This window comes from Mirounga angustirostris, unplaced genomic scaffold (genome assembly GCF_029215605.1).
Source record: "Mirounga angustirostris isolate CCGP_5_RB_7025 unplaced genomic scaffold, mMirAng1.0.hap1 SCAF_11, whole genome shotgun sequence".
Taxonomy (NCBI): domain Eukaryota; kingdom Metazoa; phylum Chordata; class Mammalia; order Carnivora; family Phocidae; genus Mirounga; species Mirounga angustirostris.
The window spans coordinates 4,483,374-4,509,332 of record NW_026991719.1 but is presented as its reverse complement, the minus strand read 5'-3'; the positions used below and the strand labels follow the sequence as shown (position 1 = coordinate 4,509,332).

The 25,959-nt window shown below is 47.0% G+C and overlaps 2 protein-coding genes across 9 annotated transcripts in view; one reads left to right on the top strand and one right to left on the bottom strand.

Annotated features, from left to right (window-relative positions):
- The window catches only part of STS (steroid sulfatase), a 159,944-nt gene extending 137,267 nt beyond the window's left edge, over positions 1 to 22,677 (bottom strand). For 2 of the 4 annotated variants that reach the window (XM_045874236.3, XM_064573694.1), the window contains exon 1: positions 22,303 to 22,677. Coding sequence is in view for 2 of the 4 variants with exons in the window: in XM_064573692.1 (XP_064429762.1) it covers positions 21,882 to 21,895 (14 nt within the window). In the remaining 2 variants the exon portion in view is untranslated. Of the gene's footprint in view, positions 1 to 21,881; positions 22,197 to 22,302 lie in introns of those variants that run through there. The other 2 variants (XM_064573692.1, XM_064573693.1) reach the window with 1 other exon arrangement.
- PUDP (pseudouridine 5'-phosphatase) overlaps positions 21,745 to 25,959 on the top strand; it is a 160,574-nt gene continuing 156,359 nt past the window's right edge. For 2 of the 5 annotated variants that reach the window (XR_010406015.1, XR_010406016.1), the window contains exon 1: positions 21,745 to 21,912. Coding sequence is in view for 1 of the 5 variants with exons in the window: in XM_064573697.1 (XP_064429767.1) it covers positions 21,843 to 21,912 (70 nt within the window). In the remaining 4 variants the exon portion in view is untranslated. Of the gene's footprint in view, positions 21,913 to 22,681; positions 22,814 to 25,959 lie in introns of those variants that run through there. The other 3 variants (XR_010406017.1, XM_064573697.1, XM_064573698.1) reach the window with 3 other exon arrangements.

The following is a 25,959-nucleotide window of genomic DNA, read 5'->3' as shown; positions in this document are numbered from 1 at the left end:
AAGACTGCAATAAGAGAGAAGGAAGGACACTGTATCATACTTAAAGGGTCTAAGAAGATCTAACAATTGCAAATATTTATGCCCCTAACATGGGAGTAGCCAATTATATATAATTTTAATAACAAAATCAAAGAAATACATTGATAATAATGCAATAATAGTAGGGGACTTTAACACCCCCCTCACTGCAAAGGACAGACCATCTAAGCAGAAGATCGACAAGGAAATAAAGGGCTTTGAATGACATACTGGACCAAATGAACTTCACAGATATATATAGAACATTCCATCCCAAAGCAACAGAATACACATTCTTCTTGAGTGCACATGGAACATCCCCCAGAATAGATCACATACTGGGTCACAAATACTGTCTCAACCAAAAGACTGGGACCATTCCCTGCATATTTTCTGACCACAATGCTTTGGAACTAGAACTCAATCACAAGAGAAAAGTTGGAAAAAAATTCAAATACATGGAGGCTAAAGAACATCCTACTAAAGAATGAATGAGTCAACCAGGAAATTAAAGAAGAATTTAAAAAAAAAATTCATGGAAACATGAAAATAAAAACACAACTCCTCAAAACTTTTGGGATGTGGCAAAGGTGGTCCTAAGAGGGAAGTATATAGCAATATAAGCCCTTCTCAATAAACAAGAAAGGTCTCAAATACACGACCTCCCCCTACACCTAAGGAGCTGGGGAAAGAACAGCAAATAAAGCCTAAACCTAGCAGAAGAGAAATAATAAATATTAGAGTAGAAATCAATGAAATAGAAACCAAAACCAAAAACCAAAAACCAAAAACAAAATAGTAGAACAGATCAACAAAACTAGGAGCTGGTCCTTTGAAAGAATTAATAAGATTGATAAACCCCAGGCTAGACTTATTAAAGAGAAAAGAGAAAGGACCCAAATAAATAAAATCATGAATGAAAGAAGAGAGATCACAACCAACACCAAAGAAACACAAACAATTATAAGAACATATTATGAGCAACTATGTCAACAAATTAGACAATCTGGAAGAAATGGATGCATTCCAAGAGATGTATAAACTACCAAAACTGAACCATGAAAAAAGAGAAAACCTGAATAGACTCATAACCAGCAAGGAAATTGAAACAGTAATCAAAAATCTCCCAAAAAACAAGAGCCCAGGGCCAGATGGCTTCCCAGGGGAATTCTACCAAACATTTAAAGAAGAATAATACCTATTCTTCTGAAGCTGTTTCAAAAAATTGAAATGGAAGGAAAACTTCCAAACTCTTTTCATGAGGCCAGCATTACCATGATCCCAAAACCAGACAAAGACCCCACCAAAAAGGAGAATTACAGACCAATATCCCTGATGAACATGGATGCCAAAATTCTCATCAAGATACTAGCCAATAGGGGCGCCTGGGTGGCTCAGTCGTTAAGCGTCTGCCTTTGGCTCAGGTCGTGATCCCAGGGTCCTGGGATCAAGCCCCGCATCGGGCTCCCTGCTCAGCGGGGAGCCTGCTTCTCCCTCTCCCACTCCCCCTGCTTATGTTCTCTCTCACGCTGTCTCTCTGTCAAATAAATAAATAAAATCTTAAAAAAAAAAAAAAAAAAGATACTAGCCAAGAGGACCCAACAGTACATTCAAAGGATTATTCACCACGACCTAGTGGGATTTATTCCTGGGCTGCAAGGTTGGTTCAACATCTGCAAACCAATCAATGTTGTACACTACAGGGATAAAAGAAAGGACAAGAACCATATGATCCTCCCAATAGATGCAGACAAAGCATTTGACATAGACCAGCATTCTTTCTTAATCAAAACTCTTCACAGTGTAGCGATAGAGGGTACATACACCTCAATATCATAAAAGTCATCTATGAAAAACCCACAGCGATTTCACTCTCAGTGGGGAAAAACTGAGGCTTTTCCACTAATGTCAGGAACATGACAGGGATGTCCAGTATCACCACTGCTATTTAACAGAGTATTAAAAGTCTTAGCAATCAGACAACAGAAAGAAATAAAAGGCATCTGAATCAGCAGAGAATCAAACTCTCACTCTTTGCAGATGACATGATACTTTATGTGGAAAACCCAAAAGACTCCACCCCAAAACTGCTAGAACTCATACAGGAATTCAGTGAATTGGCAGGAAATAAAATTAACACACAGAAATCAGCTGCATTTCTTTTTTGTTTTGTTTTGTTTTGTTTTTAAAGATTTTATTTATTTATTTGAGAGAGAGAATGAGATAGAGAGAGCATGAGAGGGGGGAGGGTCAGAGGGAGAAGCAGACTCCCTGCCGAGCAGGGAGCCCGATGCGGGACTCGATCCCGGGACTCCAGGATCATGACCCGAGCCGAAGGCAGTTGCTTAACCAACTGAGCCACCCAGGCGCCCTCAGCTGCATTTCTATACACTAACAATGAGACTGAAGAAAGAGAAATTAAGGAGTCAATCCCATTTACAATTGTACCCCAAACCATAAGATACCTAGGAATAAGTCTAACCAAAGAGGCAAAGGATCTGTGCTCAGAAAATTAGAATTTTCATGAAAGAAATTGAGGAAGACACAAAGAAATGGAAAAACATTCCATGCTCATGGATTGCAAGAACAAATATTGCTAAAATATCTATGCTACCTACAGCAATCTATACATTCAATGCAATCCCTATCAAAACAGTATCAACTCTTTTTCACAGAGCTGGAACAAATAATCCTAAAATTTGTATGGAACCAAAAAAGACCCTGAATAGCCAAAGGAATGTTAAAAAAGAAAAGCAAAGCTGGCGGCATCACAATTCTGGACTTCCAGCTCTATTAAAAAGACATACCAAAGCTGAACTTTATGAGAGAGGTGGCCTTGAGTTTGTCACTCCCAACCTAAGACCTCAAATACAATGAATACAATACAATGTATTCATTGTATGTAGTCATGCACCCAGCTCTAGACACCTGCCACCATAACCTCCTCGATGAATGAACCTGTCACTTGGACTAATTTGCAGCCAGAAGCTCCTGGAATCCACTTCATGGTGCTGACTATTGTGAGTCGGCCTCGTGATATGTGAATTATTTGATATGGCCCAGAATGCCCAGGAAGCAGATGGCTTCCGACACCCCCCTGGATGAGTCACACATGTGGTGTGTGACCATATGGTGGGGCAGAAAAGATCTTGACCCTAATGCATCTATAGAACATGCTTTTTTTTTTTTAATCAAAATAAATTTATTAAAAGTATGCAGAGACTGCTGCAAAGCTGAGCTGCCCCCAGGACTGTTTTTGGACACTCTTAATGGGCACTGCTGTTTTCTACAGAACTGCATTCATTGTATTATACCTCTTGACATTTCAAGAAACAAATATTTATACCTTCCTGATGTCGTAGATGTTAAAGAAACTTACTGCGGTGATCACTTTGCAATATGTATCAAATCATCACGATTTTATCAAATCATCACGATATGTATCAAATCATCACGATATGTATCAAATCACCACAATATGTATCAAATCATCATGCCCTATCTTCTAAACTCACAAGACATTGTACGTCAATTATAACTCAGTAAAACTTGGGCACATACATACCTCTATATTCCAGTTTTATTGAATGTCAAATATATATTCCAGTTTTACTGAGATATAATTGACATGTGACGCATTAAGTTTGAGGTGCACCACATAATGATTTGATACACGTACATATTGCCAAGCGATTGTCTCGGTATGTAACAGATAGACACACATATGGAAGAACACGATGACGATCAGTCATACACTCTGTAACACAGCCCGGAACAAACTTCTGGGGTGCAGCCTGCAGTCACTCATAGGAATTGTTCTGCAGCAAAACAGAAGGAGTATTTGCATTCCGTGGGATGAAGAAACACTTCAACTCTACATCAGTTTTACGTTCACTGATGTAGAACTGCCAAAAATAAGCTACCCAAAAAACATGGTTTCCAAGCCTTTTATTTTCTTTGTTCTTGTTGGTTATGGACAAAGGGCTGTAGATCTGTAACGCAGAAGGGAGGACTTGGAAACGAGTCTTAGGGCGCCTAGGTGGCTCAGTTGGTTAAGCATCTGACTTTGGCTCAGACATGATCCCAGGGTCCTGGGATCGAGTACCGCATCAGGGTCCCTGCTCAGTGGGGAGTCTGCTTCTCCCTCTGCCCCTTCCCACCAGTTACCCTCTCTCTCTCTGTCAAATAAATAAATAAAATCTTAAAAAAAAAGGAAAGGAGTCAAGACACCAGGCACTGGGGAAGCCCGTCCATGCTGAAAAGGATTCTGGCCAAGTCACTTGAACTTGTGTAAGCCCACATTTCCCTTGTGACAGAAGGGGCAATCAGGGACACACGAAACTCATGCCCAATAGTGATCCAGGTCAGACCAGCTGGGACAACCTCCGGCACCACCAACAAGCCTCCTGGAACCCTGGCAAACAGCTGAGAAGAGGTGACGAGGCTGATCTCCACACCTCCAACTCAGCAACTCTACACCGGGGGCGGCTTTTCCTGTCCAGGAAACACTTGGAATGTCTGGAGACAATTTTGCACCGGGGGTGGCACTGTGATGGGGCATGTACTGGGTAGAGTCTAAACATCCTACAAAGGCTGAGAAACCTCGGAGCAGACAAATCACTTGTAACCGGGGCCATCCCAGTCCTGCGTCTGTCTCTGGACGAGACCTCCCCCGGTCCTGGAACCCCTCAGAGGAACTCCCCCCCACCCCCCCCCCCACCGCCCCATTGCACCTCCGTGCTTTCTATCAGAGTGGAAAGTCAAAGGCGCTACAGTGAATTTGCCTGGTGTGAGTCTCTGCACTATACTTCCTCCTCATTAATAAGCACTTAATTATAATTGACATTGGCCCCTGCAGTATTTACATGGAGTGTTTGTGTTCCCACTTGGACAACTCCGGAGTAAGACTGGACTTCTGTTTCATCATCGCAAAATCTTTCATTACCTGAATCCCAAGGGTGCGAGGTAAGGGCTTGTTGACTCAGTGACCAAGTTTTACAGGGTTAATTTCCAAACAAGGTAGGAATTTTAATGAGAGGACAAGATACAAACAAAACAATAGATACGGAGAGTGGTCTGGAGAACACGTCTTCGGATTTTTACCCACAAACTTTTAATGTTTACTTTAATCAGCCCTTTAAGGGATGCCTGACATTTACTGCTCACTTTTAAATGCAAACAGAAGGAAGGCCTTGTATCTTTTTTGTTTTTGTTCTTTCCCCATGCACTGAAAGCTTTTACATTTCTGGATCCTGATATCATCAGTTGTTAGGTTATAATCTCATTATACATGAATATGGGGCAATTTCTCAGTTGGTAAATATTAATGTCACTGTGGACACCAATTCATAGGGATAATCTGTCAGGTACTATCATGTGTTTGTTGAGACAGAGTGCCTGTCGTAAATGACCATAAAATGGAATAATCTCTCAGTAAGTGTTTCACCATTTTTAGTGACATCATCTCCAAAGACAATTCTTTTTATCACCCCTCCACTTCAATCCTCAAGGCTTAGCTCAGAGGATGGAATCCATGCATACTTGAGAAATGTCCAGGGGTGCCTGGGCGGCACAGCGGGTTAAACATCCGACTCTTGATTTAGGCTCAGGTCATGGGATGGAGCCCCGTGTCAGGCTCTGCACTCAGTGGGGAGTCTGCTGGAGACTCTCTCCCTTTGCCCCTCCCTCCGTCCCTCTCTCTCAAATCAATAAATAAATCTTAAAAGAAAAACGTTGATACTCAGATAAGAAGCAAGCAAGCACGTGACATCATAATTAACTAGGATCATTCATTTGGACGACAGCATGGAGGGTTTATCTAGAAAGGATTGTACACATTCCTTAGCATCTCTCTCTGCAAAAAAAAAAAAAAAATCATACATTTGGCTGGCTCATGATTGCTAGATTATGTACGCATGCATCACAAAGGTCACGCTCTCCCGGATGCTTACCTCCTGTAAGCGATATACATTTTCAGGACAAAGAGCGGTCAATTTCTGAGCCACATAACGTTCCTTGCTTAACCCTGCTCCTTTGTAAAGACGGCCTACACAGCCCGACACAACCTCCAACACTTGAGTAATGAAGCCTGCAGCCTAGAGCAAAACCAACACAACTTGCTAAGCCACAAATCGACTAACTGGGATCACTTGTGCTCTGCTTCAAGGGGTTCATGACAGATCTTGTATCTGTACACTTAAAATGAAAAATATATATTTCAAAAAATTTATTTTTTAATTAATTAATTAATTTATTTATTGACAGAGAGAGAGAGGGAGAGACAGCCTTCACAGCAGAGGGAGAGAGAGAAGCAGACTCCCTGCTGAGCAGGAAGCCTGATGTGGGACTCGATCCCAGAACCCTGGGATCATGACCTGAGCTAAAAGCAGATGCTTAACTCACGGAGCCACCCAGGCGCCCCAAACATCTCAAAAAATTTTTGTAAAAAGCTTAAGCAAAGAGAACTGCTATGAGTTCTGTCTCAGATTTACTCTTTAAGAAAGCAATGAGTCGTAAGCTTAGGATAACACCAATGTTTCCCAGCCTACGCCTGATGGCAGATACATCTTATTTACATTCATTCTATCTAACTCGGAAGCACTGGTTCTAATATTTTGATACATAAAGTTAATTCAATTTCTCTTCCGAGTAAGCTACAGCACAAAATGCAGCTCTTTATTTGCTCATTTCCTCTTGGGTTTCTTGCCTCTGGGCTCTCCTTCTTTGTATCAAGCGTGTGTTTTCAAACTACCACTTTAATCTGGAAAGAAAGAGTATTTCGCAATTGCTTTCTTCTCCTGAAAAGACCTCCCTCCTTGCCCTTTTTCAGGGCAAGGGAACAAATGAAAACAGATGCATTCTTGTAGGTGGTTCTACAGGTTTTTAAAAAAATGTCACACAACAGGTAGGAAGGCACATACTTTCATTATTCCCCCAGAAGATCCCTGAAAATGCTATCTCCCGCAGTAGCTAAGACTTGGCTCGACCACTTCTTTAATGAACTCTCCCCCTGCATGCTGTTTAAGGATTCCAGAAAGGGGCAGAAAAAGAAACTCTCAGATTCCGTTTGAAGCAAGAACACTAGGCTAACTATTCCCCGGTAGCCGTTTGCTGGACATCATTTATCTCAGTATCTCAGCAGCAGAAAAACAACGGCAAAAAATTAATCCAACTCACCAGTTCCTGCGAGGCTTTCCGACAGGGTGCTCGCTAGGAGACTCGACGATACCCTTCCTCCCAGGACCTCACACAGCTTTTCAAAGAACCATGCTGGACGGCACCCAGCCCAAAGCTCCGGGGGTGTGAATAATGATGAGACAACCCGGCTGGGTTCCACTAACCATCCTCGGCCACACAGTCATCACGGGGTGGTTGGCGAATCCATCATAAAAAAGTTATTTAACTGCTTGTATGTGTGCATTTGGTCCTTCCTCACACCCTACATGGTTTACTTCTAAATCAGAGGGAAGATGCACTTCCTGAACAGAGCACATCAATCACAAGGTAGCTCTCATTTCGTTAAAGACGTGTATCAGTTTCGAACGCCTGACTGCAAACTTTATTCACCTGTCGGCGTGCTCAGGTGGGGAAGACAAAACAAAACAAAACCCCAGACGTGCACTGAGCGTTTGCTGTGCTGACGTGCTGTATCCCAGCACCAAGGCTGGGGGACGTGGCTGAGGGTGCTGATGGCTGGGGAGATGTCCTCAACACTCTGTGGATAGCCTGCTGCACAGAAGCCCTGTAAGCCTGTCTGTTAGGTGACTTACACCTACCTACACAGCCCACACGGCCCCGAGGAATTCATTCACCTTGTCAACACCGAGGGTTAGGCGGTGAGCAAGGTCACCACGGAGCTCCGTGGGTGGCAAGAAGGCAGGCATGCCATCCACCGTGATGACATGCGCAGGGAGTCTCCACTCCCACGTCCTGGGGGGGAAATCACACCCCAGGAAAAAAAAAAAAAAAAAAACTTCCAGGGCTTTTCTCTTTCATATTTCCCCTCCCGTCATTCATTGTGTTTCATTTAGGAGAAGAAAACAAAGGTAAAGCCAAGCTCTGCATCTTTGTTTTCATTATTCCACGTCTATAAATAAAACATTACTCATTTTTAATGATTTTGTGTGTCTCCAGGTCCTGGTAGGCACTCAAATAATTAATACATAATGTAGAGGGTGCTAACGTATTTCCCATTCTTAACAGTAACCCCAGATGCCAGTGCACCGAAACCTGAAGAAACATTTTATCCTGAATGACCAGGACCCAGATGTCATCACAAGGTGACGTCTGGCCTCCTGGGGTCTCTATAAAACTTCTGTGTTGGAGAGAAGTTTTATAAGCTCTTGGTCCAAACTCTAGCATGCCCCAGGATGCTTCTAGCCGCTGAACGCCATAAAGCTCAGAATGCAATGTCTAGGGCAATACCGAAACGCTACCCCTTTGATGCCCGGGTGAGTCACTCCCAGCAAAAGCATGGTTTTGGTGGTCCCGGAGGGGTGCATGCGGAGAGCAGCTCTGGCTTTCTCATTCATGGCCCAGCGCATCCTCAGCTGCTGTTACAGTTCCAGCGCAGGGAGCATGCAAGGAAAGATGGGGCCAAAGGGGCAGAAAGGTCTCCTCTCAACAGTCCTACTGAGAGATGGCTTCAGGCACACTGGAAGCAGACCCTCCCTCTGAAGGGCATCTTCACGGGTTCTTGAGAGCCTTGCAGGTGACTCCTGCCCATCCACAAGCTGGTGGTACCTTCTCTATTGGAGCTCCCCCACCTTCCTCATGCTCAGAAGATGTCTTACTGAGCAGGAGTTCAAATGGCTGCAAGCCTTCCCCTGGGCTGGTCCCCATCTAGTCACTGAGGTGGTCGGTTCGTGTGTCTTTGCTGCCGAGAGTGAGCCTCTATGAGCACCTGGAGCCTCTCCAGCTTCCTCACTCGGGATCAGGTGCCAGCCCCTTGTGCCCAGAGATGCACAATCAGATCTCATCCTCTGTAAGCAGTCTCGCCAAATCCTCCTCACCAGGCCGGGGTACAGACAGGAGCGCAGCACCCTCGGGGCGGGGGCAGGATGCCAGAGCCAAAGAAACCCCTTCACAAGCCCCTCCTGTCTCCTTCTGTACCCCTGCTCCAGGGCCACCGAACCCACGGGGATCCGGGCTACCTACATCAAAGATTCCCCTCCTCCCCACTTTATTTCCTTGCCCCTCTCCCGATGCTTTCAACCTAGTTCCTTACTACGATAAATATCCCCCCAGAATGATTTACCTTAGAAAGTACAAGGAGGACTTGGAGGCAGATGGACATGAATTCAGTTCTGACGCTGGTACTGGCTTGCTGTGTGACCTCAGAAAAGCACTTAACCTCTCTGAGCACCAGGCCTCTTTTCTGTGGGGCAGGCAGAATACTATGTTCCAGGGAAGCATATCGATTAGGGACAATCACCCAGGGCACAATGCCCGGCACTTAAATAGACCCTCGTTGTTGGAACACTTTAGTTTACGGAAGTGAAAATGTTTCACTTGATAGAACTCTGTAAACCGCTCTGCTTTGGGGTCATGAAAAGAAGAGGCTTTGTTTTATTAATTCACGTAGGTACTTAAGGAAGTTGTTCAGTGCTGAACCTAGCTGCTGTCTGACGGCCCTCTAACGGGGCTGGCATCACAGACGTAACACGGGAACCCTCAAGCCAAAACCAGGTATGCCTTCTCACTCTGGACTCTACACAGGAAGAGCCCAGTGGAGACACTGTTGCTGGAAAATTCTCAACTCCCACAGAACTAGGGTGCAATGCAGTCATTCAGGGATTAGTAAGCAAAGACTCATTCTCCAAGACCGAACCTAAAGACCAAGGCTTGGTCATTAGGGCCTTGAATCAAGGAACAAGCATCTCAATGCAAATCAGGCAACTGGACCAGCAACATGGTGCTCACAGAAGGGTTCTTGTCTTAGCCACATGGGGAGGAGAGGGTGTGGAGCCCCAGGACTCCACTATGCAGTCTTCCTGTTGTATGATCTACAGCGACCCAGCACTATCTGTGTGTGGCTCTCTGTACATCCAGGATGAACCTGGTTGTTCTCCAGCAAGCCACCCACCACCTTCGTAAAGCCCAGAAATGCTAAACCATCTCTCATCTTGAGACGCTCCCTGGTGATCACAATGAATGTTCCTGGGCAGCAAAGAAACCCACGTGGGAAAAGCCCCCCACCCCCATGCAATTCCTACGTAACATGGACAGGCGCCGAACAAAGAAGGCAGATGGACATTCCTGAGTTGTTTCCGGGTAGCTGCTTTCGGTCATTTATGGTTTCCAATTACCATGCACTCCCCATTGTTCAGGAGCATTGTGCGCAAATCACGCCCTGCTCTTTGATATAATGCATTCTGGGGTGTGAAGCTTTATGAAGTCCTGGTGTATCACCTTCCCTTAAATGGCACTGTGGTCCACTCATGGAGGAAGGACTTATAGGAAGTGATTGCATCTGAGGTTCATCCAGAGGAGCTGAAATGGCCCTGGGGAACCGACTTGAAATACATGCTTTTTCAATGTTACCCCTTGCACGTTAAATATAGTGGGAGCCAACAAACACATTCAATGGAAGTGTGCCCACAGAAGAACACATTTATGGTATCTGTTTGATCCACCCATTTCACTTAAACTATTATACAACTCTCAGATCTGTGCAATTATATGTATACACATACACACACACGTTATATAGAGAAAATTTCCCTCTGAAGGTTCTTAAGGGCACAAACACATCCATTTACATATATGATGCACGTGTACATGTTAGTCTGTTGAAATGATATGTAATGACTTCTATTCATGGGTTTTTGAAGACCACAAACACATTATTTATAAGAATATATGACATAAATGTGTGTATATGGAAGATAAATATAATTAAGTTTTATATATTTATTCAAGTTTCTTAAAAACACATACAACGAGGGGCATCTGGCCGGCTCAGTCATTAGAACATGCAACTCTTGATCTCAGGGTCGTGAGTTCAAGCCCCATGTTGGGCACAGAGATCACCTATGGAAACAAAAGAAAACACCCCCCTCCACACACACACACCTAGATCATCTACATACACGACATCAATGTGCATGTCTGTATGTCTATACATATAGACACACACATCCCCTTGCTCTTCAGATCCTTGAAATCCAGGTACTATTCCAGGTACTAAAGATTCTCATCCCGTACAATTCATTATGTAGATTTACTCTGCCGTCTCAACGTGTTAGATGTCACAAAGACGAGTTCAGATCCCAAAGTCATACTCAACGATTGCTTCCGGTCACATTCAGACACTGCTGATGCTGCTGCAGGGGTTCTAACCAAGCTTCCCCAAAATTGATCATTTTGACACATGGATCACTTTGAGCTGAAAACAATCATGATCCTGCGGGCTCAAGAGAAACTTTGGCCCATCCCTTAACTGCCTAGAAGAACCTAAATGGGGGATCTTTCCCAGAATGAGAGTTATTATCAGAGAGAAGTCTTATCTGAGCAACCCATCCATGTGACAGGGCAAACATCTAATTACCAAACACATTCTTATTGCCCTGTGAACTGCCCTCCTCCCCTTGGAGGCCCCCATCCCATTCCTTAGCTTGGGATGGCACAGATATCTCATTTTACCTTTCTGACTTGGAACCTCTCATGTATGTGGGGTTCTTGTACCGATGAAATTAAATTTGATTTTTCTCCTGTTAATCTGTCTCATGGCAAGTTAATTCTGACACCAGCTGGAAGAATCTATGAAGGGTAGAGTAAAATTCCTTCTCCCCAACTGCCATTATGGATTTATACTCAAACTGCACGAGAAAAAACAAAACAAAATAAAAAACGTTTCTTCTTTTTCTTCTTGTTTAGTTTTTGAACCTTTTTCTCTTTTTTCCTGCTTTTGTTGTTGTTTGTTTTTTTGCTGGTGGTTTCCACAATATTTTTTCCTTTTTTTTTTTTTTTTTTTGGTACAATCATAAATGTATTTGGTTTTCACATTAGTTGTGTATTAGGGTTATAGTTTTGATTACTTACCCACAATATAAAACATTTTAAAAATACGTAGAGAGGCACATGGGTGGCACATCGGGCTCCCTGCTTGGTGGGGAGACTTCTTCTCCCTCTCCCTCTGCTGCTCCCCCTGCTGTGCTCTCTCTCTCTCTAATAAATAAAGAAATCTTAAAAAAAAGTATATAAAAAATGTAAAAACAGTTCTGCTTGTTGCTTGTTTTCGAGGAAGCAAGACCAATTTGGGCTAGGACTCCACCCTGCTCCTTCTCAGGTGTGTGGCCTGAGGCGACGCAGTTAACCTCTCTCAAGCTCCATTAGCTCATTTATACATAAGAATAATTACACTGCCTCCCCAGCAAGGTTGTTGACACGGTTTATAAAGCAGTGAGCATGTCCTACTCATTGGAGGGCTGGTGGCTTTTACTACAGTTGTGATGCAACGGAAGGCCAATTTTAACCACGAACACCCAATCATCCTTTCCTGTGGACTCTCCACACCTGTCTTATATAAATATTTCCAGGACTGGCGGTGGGGGGGCCCTCCATCGTGTAGGGGGGGCGGTGGGGGGGCCCTGCATCGGGCCACTGCCACGTGGGATCAAAGCCTTTCCAGAGCCCCTGGTGCAAGGTGTGCTCTCTGTAAGGTGAGGCCGAGCGTTCACTCTGTCCCCGGGGAGGAGATTAAGCACACTGGGCCCTGGGCAGCACTCCTGTGAGTCGGGGGAAAGACACAGAAGGAAGGAAGATGCTGAAATCCCCAGGCATATCCACCATGGGCTAACCCTAACAGGTCCTGGAGGGAGGGCACTCTGCCAGAGGATTTAGCCAGACCCCAAAAATCAGGGGGGAAAGAATGAAAAAAGAGCAGGACGGTGGGAGGGAGAGAGAGGGCTCTCCATATGTGCAATTTTAGAATGCTATCTACTTATATACCAATGCTACGCGTGATTTTCCTCATCAGAGAATGCTATAAAGTTCATGCCAGAACTTACCTTTCCTTGTCATTCACTTGGATCTGCATCGTACTTTTATCATAGAAGTTTGTTTAAGTCCTTTATCCATCTTGTGAGGGTTGGTTTAAAAATGAAATAAATAACCCATAAATACACTTAACCCTATAACATCCGTTGCATTAACCTGAAATCAAACAAACAGTCGAGGGCACGGATGCCGCCCCCACCCCCTTTATGCCCCCCAAGATACGGGGAAAGCTGATCGGGACACATGACCACCCACGGTGGAGATCACCCACCAGTGTCCGTGCTGATAATACACAGTGGTAAGGCGTAACTCACTGCCTACCCTTTTACATAACAATAATCAGCAGCAGAGGTTCTCATATGACACCACAGCCCAACAGAATGAGTACCCAGCATGTCCCAGCTGGGGATCCGTGGCCCAGGCTACCTGGGCACCTGGCTGATTCGGTGGGTCTGGGTGGGGCGTGACCGTCTGCGTGTCCGGCAAGAGCTCACATGATGCTGCCCCGGGGACTTGCGTTGTCTATCACAGTGAGGAGCGAACTTGGCTCCTCTCCTGGAGGCAAGTCCTCTAGATTGTACTCTCATAGCAAGAACATCAAGAATAATGACCCTCTCCACAAGGCATCACCCACATCCTGGAGGGAAAATGCCATGAGCGGTAAGTTCAGCCAGTTATACACATCCCCTCCAGGGCTGTCTGAGCTTGTGGGGAAAGAAGGGGAGAGTAGGGAATACATCCAAGGCCTCCCAAGCACGGCACCCCCGAGTTCCCTACTCCCTGGCCAGCCGTATGTGGGAAGAAAGGGAAGGAATGTGAATCCGCAGTTAGCAATGAAAATCAGGGTCCCTTCAGATGCTCAGTGTCCTCAGTGGAAGTCTCACTTGCAGACCCATCCCGAGCCTGAACACAGTGCAGACACCATCTCCTTAGGGTGGAGTGAGGGGTCAAGGTTTTGAAAGAGCCCAGGGCTGGAGCAGACACAGTCCACCTGTACCCAGCCACAGAGAGCACGGGTCCCTGCGGCACCCTCTCAGCATGCATGCATGCCACATGGGACCTGTAGGTCCAGACGTGAAAGAAAATACAGGAAAAGGCAGGTCATGGAACGCAGGCACGGCATACTCGAAACTAGAGAAACAGATTCTAAGTTCTCTACGGAGCTGCGTGGCCTCAGCAAGTTACAGTCATCTTGCTCACCCACGGTCTCTCTGGAGAATATTCACGAGCAGGACACGTAACTGTTCCTCAAACATGGAAGGCCTCACGGTATGAGCTGCAGTGAGCATGTGTTTGCCAGGAAAATGTTATAAAAATGAGCTGGTGAAATTTTTTAGCTGCACTGGGAGTATGTTCTTAATTTTCTCCCTCTTGGATCCAAGTCAGAGAGTTCTTCAAACTGGGTCATGACTTCTTGGGAGTCAAGGGCCATGGTCAAAGGTACTGCATATACGGGCCAGAGCCTCTGAATGTCCAAACCTGCTTTCCTGCTTCATTAGGCGGCTGGATTCCAACGTATGACTCCAGTATGTGTGCGTATGTATGTACGGAAGCATGGAGGGGTGCATGGATGGAGGGATAGATGGATAGATGGATGGATGGATGGATGGATGGATGGATGGATGGATGGATGGATGGAGAGATGGATGCATAAGTAGACACCTAAATACATACTTCTATCATAGGAGGGATGGATGGATGGATGGATGGATGGATGGAGAGATGGATGCATAAGTAGACACCTAAATACATACTTCTATCATAGGAGGTGCTACTGATCTCTACCAGGTAGAGACTACGGATGCTGTTAACCATCCCACGGTGCACAGGACGGCCCCCACCACATAGCATTATTGTGTTAGTCTGCCATGGCCGCCATAACAAATTACTAGAAGTCCAAGATTCAGGCATGGGTAGGACTGTTTTTTCCTGAGGCCTCCTCCCTCCTGGGCATGAAGAAGCCATCTCTCCCGTGTCCTCACGTGGTTGTCCCCTGCGTGGGTCTGTGTCCTAATCTCCTCTTCTTATAAGGACACCCATCAGATCGGATCAGGGCCCATTCCTCATTATTCACTTTGTTACCTCTTTAAAGACCCCATCTCCAAATGCCACCACATTCTGAGGTTCTGTGGATTGGGGCTCCCAATACATGAATTCTGGGAAACATAACTCAGTCCATGTCAGTTTTCCTGCCAAACGATCAACAGCGTGGAGGGAAAACCCTGGACTAGAGGTATGTGGGTGGGTGACTTCTGCACTTACTTTTTGCATCTCTACCCACACGCCGAGGCCCCTGGAGTCACCTGTAAAGTCTCCTTGAACGGTATGCTGTTTCACAGTGAGGTGTTTCACATCATGCTTATGCCCATGTTGGAGGGAAGACTGACCCACGTGGACACTGAGGTATGGAGGTCTACAGAATAACCTGCCCTTCCAGTCCCCAAAGGCATGTCTGGATGATCACTGACAGCGACATGCACTTCAGTCATCCGTCCCCAACCACACCCTCCCCTTGCTTTAAAGGCCAGGACAGATGGGTCCTATCGCCACTTTGCTACCTTGCTGAGACTGTGAGCTCAGTCATAACCCACAAGCTACCTGTACCTTACACTGGGGGGCAGCTAAGGGAAAGCTACCTTGCTGAGACTGTCGGCTCAGTCATAACCCATAACCTACCTCTACCTTACATTGGGGGCTCAGTCATGACCTACCTGTGGCCAAGTGTCTTCTATGAGCCTGTGGCTGAGGGGTTCCCGGGGACGCAAGGCTTTCAGTCTGAATCTAGTACAGTCCCAGGCATGCTAGGACAACCTGGTCACTCCACGCAGGAGAGGAGTCACCAAGGGTGTGTGTTATCGAACCTGAAAATAACTCAATTGTAAAACACTCTATAATGGACTGAATGTTTGGCTCCCGCCCCCGGCCTCCCGACAAAATTCACAGGTCAAAGCCCTAACCCCCAGTGGGATGGTATTTGGAAGTAAGGCATCTGGGAGCATGATTCTGACACCAGTTCCTATTTGTGGATTCTCCCACACCACGAAGCGATGCTCCAACAGCAGCTGAGTGTCCTACACTTCAACTCAGTATGTGTCAGATCCCACAGGTGAAGGACTCAAGTCTACAACCCTGCTCCTCCCACCATCGGATGCCAACTGCAGGTTCAGCTTGTCACCTGTGGTGGCTTTATCACATACGCATGATTGATTAAATCATTGACCACTGAGGCCTGACTCAACCTCCAGACCTCTCCTCTCCCCAGATCAGGGGTGGGACTGGATGTTACAACCCTCTAATCACATGGTTGACAATGTGCCACCATGTTTACTTTATGCCTATGTGCATATCCATAAAGACTATAAGTATAAAGCCCACGCATAACATATAATAAAGCACAAATATATGTATGCGCATACACATACGGAAAGATACGCGTGCTTTGATGCATGCCCTCTGCTCCTCCACCATTACGTCTGAAGCCGCTCCCCTGCAAGTTCTCCAGCTAAAGGTATGTTGAGCCGTGCAAGGAATGCTTGCCGTTGGAGAGAGCACCGTGGGCTCTCCAAACTCCCCACAAAGCCTGACTAGTTTGCCCAGCAGTGACCTCGAGCGTCCCTCGGGGCTTGCCTGCACACATCCCTTTGAGACCTAGCCCTGGCCACCAGCTGCTGCAGGGGTCCGCACAGGCAACGCACAGGAAGGGCATCGTGCTTTAGCCTCACACTCCCGGGGACCAGGTCAGAGCTAGGGAAGAAAATGAGAGCTGTTCAGGCTGAACTGCAGAGCTGGGTCTGCTCCCAAAGATGACTTGGGCAGTAAGCAGCCTTCCAAACACAACACAGAAAGCAAACATATGCACGGAAGAACCAACACAACAAGATAAAGAAGCTGAAATAAGCTAAGGCATGTATATCTTTTCGTTTTACGAAAAACGGCACATTTGAGTTTATTCATTGTGTGGGAAAGCATCCTGCTTTTAAATGTGCACAATCCGTCCTGAATGTGTTTTTGGTACCACCGTACCAGAGTTTACTGGATCGTCTGCTGCATTTTAAGGTTGTCAGGACGGGTACCTCGGTGGCTCAGTTGGTTAAGAGTCTGCCTCAGCAGGAAGTCTGCTTCTTCCTCTCCCTCTGCCTGACACTCCCCTGCTTGTACACTCTCTGTTGAATAAATAAATAAAATCTTTTAAAAAAATAAAGTTGTCAGAAGAAGTGAGCCATCATCCCACGGGGAAAGTACAATTTTGCAAAAATAAATTGTAATTCGTGGAAGGAAATCTATCCTGCCTCTCCAGAAGCTTGACTGTTAGGAGAATTAACAAAAGTTAAAGTGCATCTAGTTACTTGCATAGAAACCACTTCAACTGTGAACACGTTTTCAGTTTTTTACAGTCTAGCTTATGACAAAAAAAGCATGACGGTTCTCAGTTTGGTTTGCTTTTGTTTTTATAAAATAAAGAGGTGTCTCCAGTCATATGCAGATGTTTCTGAAGAGTGTGGAAAACAAGGCTTAAAGAAAAAAATGATTCGGACCATGTTTTTACGTCTGTGGAGAGGGTAAGTACCCAAGGCTCCCCAGTGCACCTCTTCTGCACTTGCAACAAGGTTTTTCCAGTTCAGAGGAGGTAAAGGGGAAACTCTCAGCTGGTGCTTTGGTTCCTGTAAGTGAACCAACTGGATTCTCTGTCAAGAGCCATGCCCAGAGCCACAGTGGCTGGTACAGGGCAAGGGAGACAGACTCCAAATCTCTCTATCCCTGGTTGTGTGTCACCTTCTTCACCTGCATTTATGAGTTGGCTTATTTTTGCGGCAAATCTGTAGAAATCCAGACAACTCCTGAAGCTCCTTCTAAGGAGCCAACCATCCCTGACGCAGAGATCCGCCATACAGCTTCCAGGTTATTCCCTGCAGTTCTGAATTCTTAGTCTTGGCCCTGGAGGCATTTTCTCCCCTCTTATCTAAGGAATCAACAGAACTGCAATGTTACGATGGGAGAGAAAAACATTCCCATAGAGCAAGTGAGCATGCACATACTGTATGCATTAAAAAAAAAGGAAAAAAAAAATTTGGAGTCCTAATACCTAAGTAGCTCAGGTGACTTTATTTAAAAATAAGAGTCTTCACCCAGGTAATTGGATTAAAGCTTGGGCATTAATTCGTGATAACTGGGGTCCTCACAAAGAGAAGAAACTTGGATGCAGAAATAGACCCACAGAGAGGAGATGATATAAAGAAATGAGACAAGAAGGCCATGCGCAAGCCAAGGAGAGAGGCCTGGAACAATCCTGTTCTCACAGCCCCTCGGGAGGTGTTAATCCTGCTGCTGACACGTTGTTCTGCTAATTCTGGCTTTTCCAGAACTGTTCTGGAACACATCTGTGGTTCTAGCCACCCAGTCTGTGGAAATTTGTTACAGCAGCCTGGCACGCTGGGTTCACAGTCCCGTCTCTAAGCGGCTGAGGGATTGCTTTCTCTGAGGTCCACTGTCCCCAGAAAGAAATCATGCTTAGACTCTCTCACAGCGAGAGCTCTAAAAAGGCATTCGTTCATTCACTGACCATGTACTATTTGCTGATACTAAGAGCTTGACCTGCCTGGTCTCCTTTAACGCCCACGTTTCACACACAAAGAAACTGAGGCACACAGGTTCCGCTTGCTGAATCAAAGCTGCCCCCAGTGTAGTTTTTACATTTTCTCAGAAATACACCTTCGTGTTTTAAAGCGTCTGGAACTTTCTAACTTCTGCTTCTTTAAAGAGGTTCTATCCTTACACATAAACGTGCACATGCAACACCAACCAACACTAAACAGAAACAGAGTCAAAAAGGTGTTTGAGAGTGGCAAAAAAAGAAAAAATTCTTTCCAGGTTGCATTCAGAAAGAACGGAAAAGGAAAAGAAAATTCTTTCCGGGTTGCATTCGGAAAGAGTGGAAAAGGAAAAGAAAATTCTTTCCGGGTTGCATCCGGAAAGAGCGGAAAAGGAAAAGAAAATTCTTTCCGGGTTGCATCCGGAAAGAGCGGAAAAGGAAAAGAAAATTCTTTCCGGGTTGCATCCGGAAAGAGCGGAAAAGGAAAAGAAAATTCTTTCCGGGTTGCATCCGGAAAGAGCGGAAAAGGAAAAGAAAATTCTTTCCGGGTTGCATTCGGAAAGAGCGGAAAAGGAAAAGAAAATTCTTTCCTGGTTGCATTCGGAAAGAGCGGAAAAGGAAAAGAAAATTCTTTCCGGGTTGCATTCGGAAAGAGCGGAAAAGGAAAAGAAAATTCTTTCCGGGTTGCATTCGGAAAGAGCGGAAAAGAAAATTCTTTCTGGCCTGCATTTGGAAAGAGCGGAAAAGGAAAAGAAAATTCTTTCCGGGTTGCATTCGGAAAGAGCGGAAAAGAAAAATCTTTCTGGCCTGCATTTGGAAAGAGCGGAAAAGGAAAAGAAAATTATTTCCTGGTTGCATTCGGAAAGAGCAGAAAAGGAAAAGAAAATTCTTTCCGGGTTGCATTCGGAAAGAGCGGAAAAGAAAATTCTTTCTGGCCTGCATTCGGAAAGAGCGGAAAAGGAAAGAAAATTCTTTCCGGCCTGCATTCGGAAAGAGCGGAAAAGGAAAAGAAAATTATTTCCTGGTTGCATTCGGAAAGAGCGGAAAAGGAAAAGAAAATTCTTTCCGGGTTGCATTCGGAAAGAGCGGAAAAGGAAAAGAAAATTCTTTCCGGGTTGCATTCGGAAAGAGTGGAAAAGAAAATTCTTTCTGGCCTGCATTTGGAAAGAGCGGAAAAGGAAAAGAAAATTCTTTCCGGGTTGCATTCGGAAAGAGCGGAAAAGAAAAATCTTTCTGGCCTGCATTTGGAAAGAGCGGAAAAGGAAAAGAAAATTATTTCCTGGTTGCATTCGGAAAGAGCAGAAAAGGAAAAGAAAATTCTTTCCGGGTTGCATTCGGAAAGAGCGGAAAAGAAAATTCTTTCTGGCCTGCATTCGAAAAGAGCGGAAAAGGAAAGAAAATTCTTTCCGGCCTGCATTCGGAAAGAGCGGAAAAGGAAAAGAAAATTATTTCCTGGTTGCATTCGGAAAGAGCGGAAAAGGAAAAGAAAATTCTTTCCGGGTTGCATTCGGAAAGAGCGGAAAAGGAAAAGAAAATTCTTTCCGGGTTGCATTCGGAAAGAGCGGAAAAGGAAAAGAAAATTCTTTCCGGGTTGCATTCGGAAAGAGCGGAAAAGAAAATTCTTTCCGGGTTGCATTCGGAAAGAGCGGAAAAGAAAATTCTTTCCGGGTTGCATTCGGAAAGAGCGGAAAAGAAAATTCTTTCCGGGTTGCATTCGGAAAGAGCGGAAAAGAAAATTCTTTCCGGGTTGCATTCGGAAAGAGCGGAAAAGAAAATTCTTTCCGGGTTGCATTCGGAAAGAGCGGAAAAGAAAATTCTTTCCGGGTTGCATTCGGAAAGAGCGGAAAAGAAAATTCTTTCCGGCCTGCATTCGGAAAGAGCGGAAAAGGAAAAGAAAATTCTTTCTGGCCTGCATTCGGAAAGAGTGGAAAAGGAAAAGAAAATTTTTTCGGGGTTGCATTCGGAAAGAGCGTAAAAGAAAATTATTTCTGGCCTGCATTTGGAAAGAGCGGAAAAGGAAAAGAAAATTCTTTCCGGGTTGCATTCGGAAAAAGTGGAAAAGGAAAAGAAAATTCTTTCCGGCCTGCATTCGGAAAGAGTGGAAAAGGAAAAGAAAATTCTTTCCGGGTTGCATTCGGAAAGAGCGGAAAAGAAAATTATTTCCTGGTTGCATTCGGAAAGAGCGGAAAAGGAAAAGGAAATTCTTTCCGGGTTGCATTCGGAAAGAGCGGAAAAGAAAATTATTTCCTGGTTGCATTCGGAAAGAGTGGAAAAGGAAAAGAAAATTATTTCCTGGTTGCATTCGGAAAGAGCGGAAAAGGAAAAGGAAATTCTTTCCGGCCTGCGTTCGGAAAGAGGGGAAAAGGGGAAGAAAGCGAGCAAGGCAGGCAGATGAGGCGGCAAGGCACGTACACAGCTCGGATCCGGCCCTGTGCTGTCAGCCCCATCGGCCGGGGTCGCCGGGGGAGAACGCAGCAGCCCGGACCGCCGGCACCGCCGGCACCGCCGGGACCGCCCGGGACAGGCAGGCGCGGGCGAAGCGGAGCCTCAGCCCGCTCGGCCCTGCGCATGCGCCGCGGAGCCCCGCGGGGCGGCGGGCGCGCGAAACGAAAGGGAACCCGGCGAGGGTCCCGGGACGGCCGCTCCGGAGCACTGCCCGCCCGCGCGCCTTGCGCTCCCGTCTGCCGGTGGCTCGCGGTGATGCCAACCTGAGCACCTTTACAGCCCGCCCCTCCGTCCCCCGAACGGCCCCACGCACCGGCCCTCTAGGCTCGCCCTCCTTCCTTACGCCCCCTCCAAACTCAAGTCCTGCGTCCGCCCCCCAGACCGGGAACCAGGCTCCGCGCGGCCCCGTCTGCCGGGGTGCACGCGGGCAAAGTCGGGCCTCTACGCGGTGCATCCCTACCCCGCGGCGCCGGCGGAGCGGACCGTCCAAACGCGCCCGCGCGCGCGGGACACAGAGAACGGAGGGCGCGTGCGCGGCTCCGGGCGCGCATCCCAGCACCCCCGGGAGACGCCAGAGGCGCGCGTGCGCAGTACGGCTCGGGACGCGGAGCGCGGCCCCAAGCGCGCGTGCACGGGAGCGGCTCAGGGCGCGGAGGCGCGGAGGCTCGGGGCGCGCGTGCGCAGAGCGCCTGGAGGAACGGGGGCCGGCGCGCAGCCCCAGAGCGCGCGTGCGCCGCCCGGCGGGCGCGCGCACCTCCCTCCGCCCGCACCTGGCCGTGAGGGCGGCACAATGGCGGCTTCCGTAGCCCCGCCGCGGCCCGTCACCCACCTGCTCTTCGACATGGACGGCCTCCTTCTTGGTGGGTAGCTTGCGGCCGCCGCCCGCGAGGGGGCGGGGGCTGGGGGCGGGGGGCCGCAGAGTGTCGGCCCGAGCTTGTGTCCGGGACCCCCGGGTGGGCGGCGGGGGCGGCGGGGGCCACGGCAGGACGGCCGCGCGCGGGGCTCTGGCGTCGCCGGCGCCCGGCGCCCTACTTCCGGTGGCCGCGCCGCGCGTGGGGCCGGAGTGCGTGGGGGGAGCGGCGCGCGTGGGGGCGGCGCTCGGGGACCACCCTGCGGGCGGGCGGCTCCTTCCGGCGGCGGCGGCGGCCGGCCGCGCGGCCCGGCCTCAGTTTCCCCGCGGGCTCGCCAGCGCAGCGCGGCCCAGCCGGCGCAGCCCGGGGCCGTCGCCGCGGGCGCCGCGGTGCACGCACCTCGCTTGGAGCGTCGCACAGCGCGGGGGTCCTCAGCCCGCCGTTTGGGGGCTGCGGCAGGCGGCGGGGTGACCCGGCCGGGGGGGCTGTTGCTGGCTGCGGGTGCACAGGAGCGCCTCTCGCCCCGGCGCATCACCCGGCCTCGGATGTCTGTACCGCGGAGGCGGAGGAGCCCTGCTCCGCGCCCCGGCTGCCCGCGGTGACCGCCGCTCAGGCTTCGCCTGGGGAGGGGCTTGGCAGTGCAGAGCGCGCGGCCGCACCCCGCGCTCGCCCGGCGCCCCACCGCAGCCCGCAAGTTGGCCCAGCTGCGCGAGAGGTCGGGAAGCTACCCTCGGTTGCAAGCACTGGGCGCCCTCTTGCTGCCCGCAGGCGGCCCGACTGACAGTCGATGGGCAGAGGCGGGACGGTCAGCGGCCCGGAGAAGTCCAAGTAGAATCCGAAGAAGAAAGCGCCCGGTGCGGGGATCGCGAGACAAGCGAAGCCTCCACGTCATGTTTCCCAACACCGTTAGGTTCGTTGTATAGAGATCTGACCTCGTAAACCCAGAAGCCCTCCTTGAACTGGAAAAATCCCCCATTACTTTGTGTACACTCATGACCTGGTGCAGATGTTCACACATTATCTCTTCTTTTTTTTTAAAAAAGATTTTATTTATTTATTTCAGAGCGAGAGAATGACAGTGGGGAGGGTCAGAGGCAGAAGCAGGCTCCCTGCCGAGCACAGAGCCCGATGCGGGACTCGATCCCGGGACTCCAGGATGATGACCTGAGCCGAAGGCAGTCGCTTAACCAGCTGAGCCACCCAGGCACCCACACATTATCTCTTCTTTTTTTTAAAAAAGATTTTATTTATTTATTTCAGAGCGAGAGAATGACAGTGGGGAGGGTCAGAGGCAGAAGCAGGCTCCCTGCCCAGCAGGGAGCCCGATGCGGGACTCGATCCAGGGACTCCAGGATCATGACCTGAGCCGAAGGCAGTCGCTGAACCGACTGAGCCACCCAGGCGCCCACACATTATCTCTAATTGGCCTAAAACCCTGCAGAGGAGGAGGAAATGTTTCCATTCACTAATAAAAACAAACACTGCAGCTCAGAGAGGTTAAGTCACTTGTCCAAGGTTGCACAGCGAAGAAGGAACAAAGCTGAGGAATGAGCCCAGATCGATCTGATTCTAAATGTAAATGATGTGTTCCTCTTCCCTGGTCATTGTGACCTTGCCCCCCTGCCAGTCATATTGCTGGATGGTTCTGTGGTAATAACACTGATTTTTTTTTTTTTTAACATTTTTTTTATTTATATGACAGAGAGAGACACAGCGAGAGAGGGAACACAAGCAGGGGGAGAGGGAGAGGGAGAAGCAGGCTTCCCGTCGAGCAGAGAGCCCGATGTGGGGCTCGATCCCAGGACCCTGGGATCATGACCTGAGCCGAAGGCAGACGCCCAACCATCTGAGCCACGCAGGTGCCCCAAGACTGATTTTTTTTAAGGCACACAAAAAATAGTGGACACTTCTTGGGGGCATCATTTCCCTTGCTCTTTTATGAGGCATCAAATCTGCACCTACCCCTGGACAATGACAGAGCATAATGTAAATCACAGGAGTTAAAAAAAAAAAAAAAAAAAGAATCAGAGTAAAAGGCACGTAATCAGAAAGACAAAAACAGACCAAAGAGCCCCCAGTGCACTGCTTTTCCAGAAGAAAGGAGGAACAAAGTAAAAACTTTATTTTACATAAAATAACTTTATTTTATGAACCCAGAGAGAGAAACGGATGAATTCCTAAAGAAGAAAAAAAAAAAAAAAAAAACCACCCCACAGAGGTCACTAATTGCAGAGAAAAGTGTATGCAGATCCTAAATCTGAAATAACTCAATTTCAGAAACCTTCTGGGATTCATAAGTATATTTTGTAGACATGAATTTTCCTGCTTAGGTGGTCAAGAACTTAAACTGTCAAATAAATTCCTTACTCTCAAATGGAAGGTCCGAAAGCCTGTTGTGGGTGGGCAACATTAATATTCATATCATGAATATTAATGCAGCCGAGATGTCTCATTAAAATTAAATTTATTAAACTTCTAAATGAGCTGGCTGCTTACTTCTGACTCCAGATTCAAACACAGCTGTTTCCTGAAGCCATGAATGTGGTGTATCTGACCATGGTACCTGCAGGGACAGCGATTAACCAGGAGCTCCACCCGCTGCTTCAGGCCCCTCAACGGTCTAGCCCCTGGCAATGTTACCCAGTCCTTTGAATTGGTCAGAGAACCGAGAATTAGTGCCATCTGGGAAGATTTTCTCCATATTTTCTGCCCTTTTTTCCTCCTCCCTGGTTTAAGTGTTCTTTGAGGTAGTAAGGCTTTGCAGGACTTTCTCAGAAATTCATTTACTCCATTCTTTTACAAAACGTCTTGTATAAAACACCGCTGTCCAGAATGTACTGCTCTATCTCGTTCGGTCTAGCCAGTTACCCCTGCTCTAGTTCTTTAGCTCCTGACTTCATCCCGAGTGTCTGTTGTTTGCATAACCCTGTACCATCAGTTCATAATGAGTCCTTTTGCAGTAGGTCTGCTTTGTAGGACTGTGAATGCGTTTTCCCTGGAAGTTCCATTTGCCAGTGTAGCCCCCAGGACTGGGGTCCTCAGAGAAATGAAACTGAAAACGGTTAGTTTCATGGGGAATGCTTATATTCCGGAGAAGCTTGTTTAATCAGAGGAGAATGAGGAAGTAAATGGAGATTTTTGTAGAAATGTTGACAATGACCGGGCACTTGCCAGTACATTTGAAATAGAGGCGCTTTCGGGTTCTGTTTTTTGTTGACACAAGGCAACAATCAACTATGATCGAGGTAATAATTTTGGTTCTCAGATGCCATTTAGAAAAAGAGGAAAGGGGACTGAGATTGTTTGTGAACCAGGACAAGATTTCTAAGGAAGAAGATGATAGGTATTCAACAATATCTAGGCTTCCAGATAGGGAAGATTATCTAGTTCGTAAATAAGTGAAATTAGGAGCACAAGGGGTGGGCCCCTTCTCTGTAAAAGACAAGAAGGTTGTTCCACGGAGCACTGCTGTCTAATAGAAATAAGACTGCATGAAACGTTGCACAGCAATACCAAAGAAGAAAAAGGTACAGACGAAATGAACTTGAATGGTCTATTTTTTCCTGTCTGAACATACCCAAAATAGTGTTACTCAACACATCAGTGTGAAAATCCCCCAGATCTATTACATTCATTTTTGAGACCTAGTCTCTGAAATCTGTGTGTATTTTACACTTAAAAGCACATCTCAGCTCAAATTAGCCACATTTCAAGTGTTCCTTAGCCACGTTGGGTAAATGCCTGTCGTATTGGACGGTCCCATGCAGGTCTTTAGGAAGCAGCCCATGATGTCTCCTACTGATAACGGGGCCAGGCAGAGGGTGGATGTTAAGAATATTCAGAACGTTGGACTATGTAAAATGTAGTGCACATAAAATCTATTTTCTAGGCGTCGGATAGTGATTATTTAACATCCATTAAAAATTAGCAAAGAAAAATAAGCTTATCTTTACATTCTTAAAAATCAGAAAATAATAAGAGAGACATCTGTGCAAGGACATGATAAGATTTGCACTATTGATTATAATTTACCACATCTCTGTAAATGCACACAGT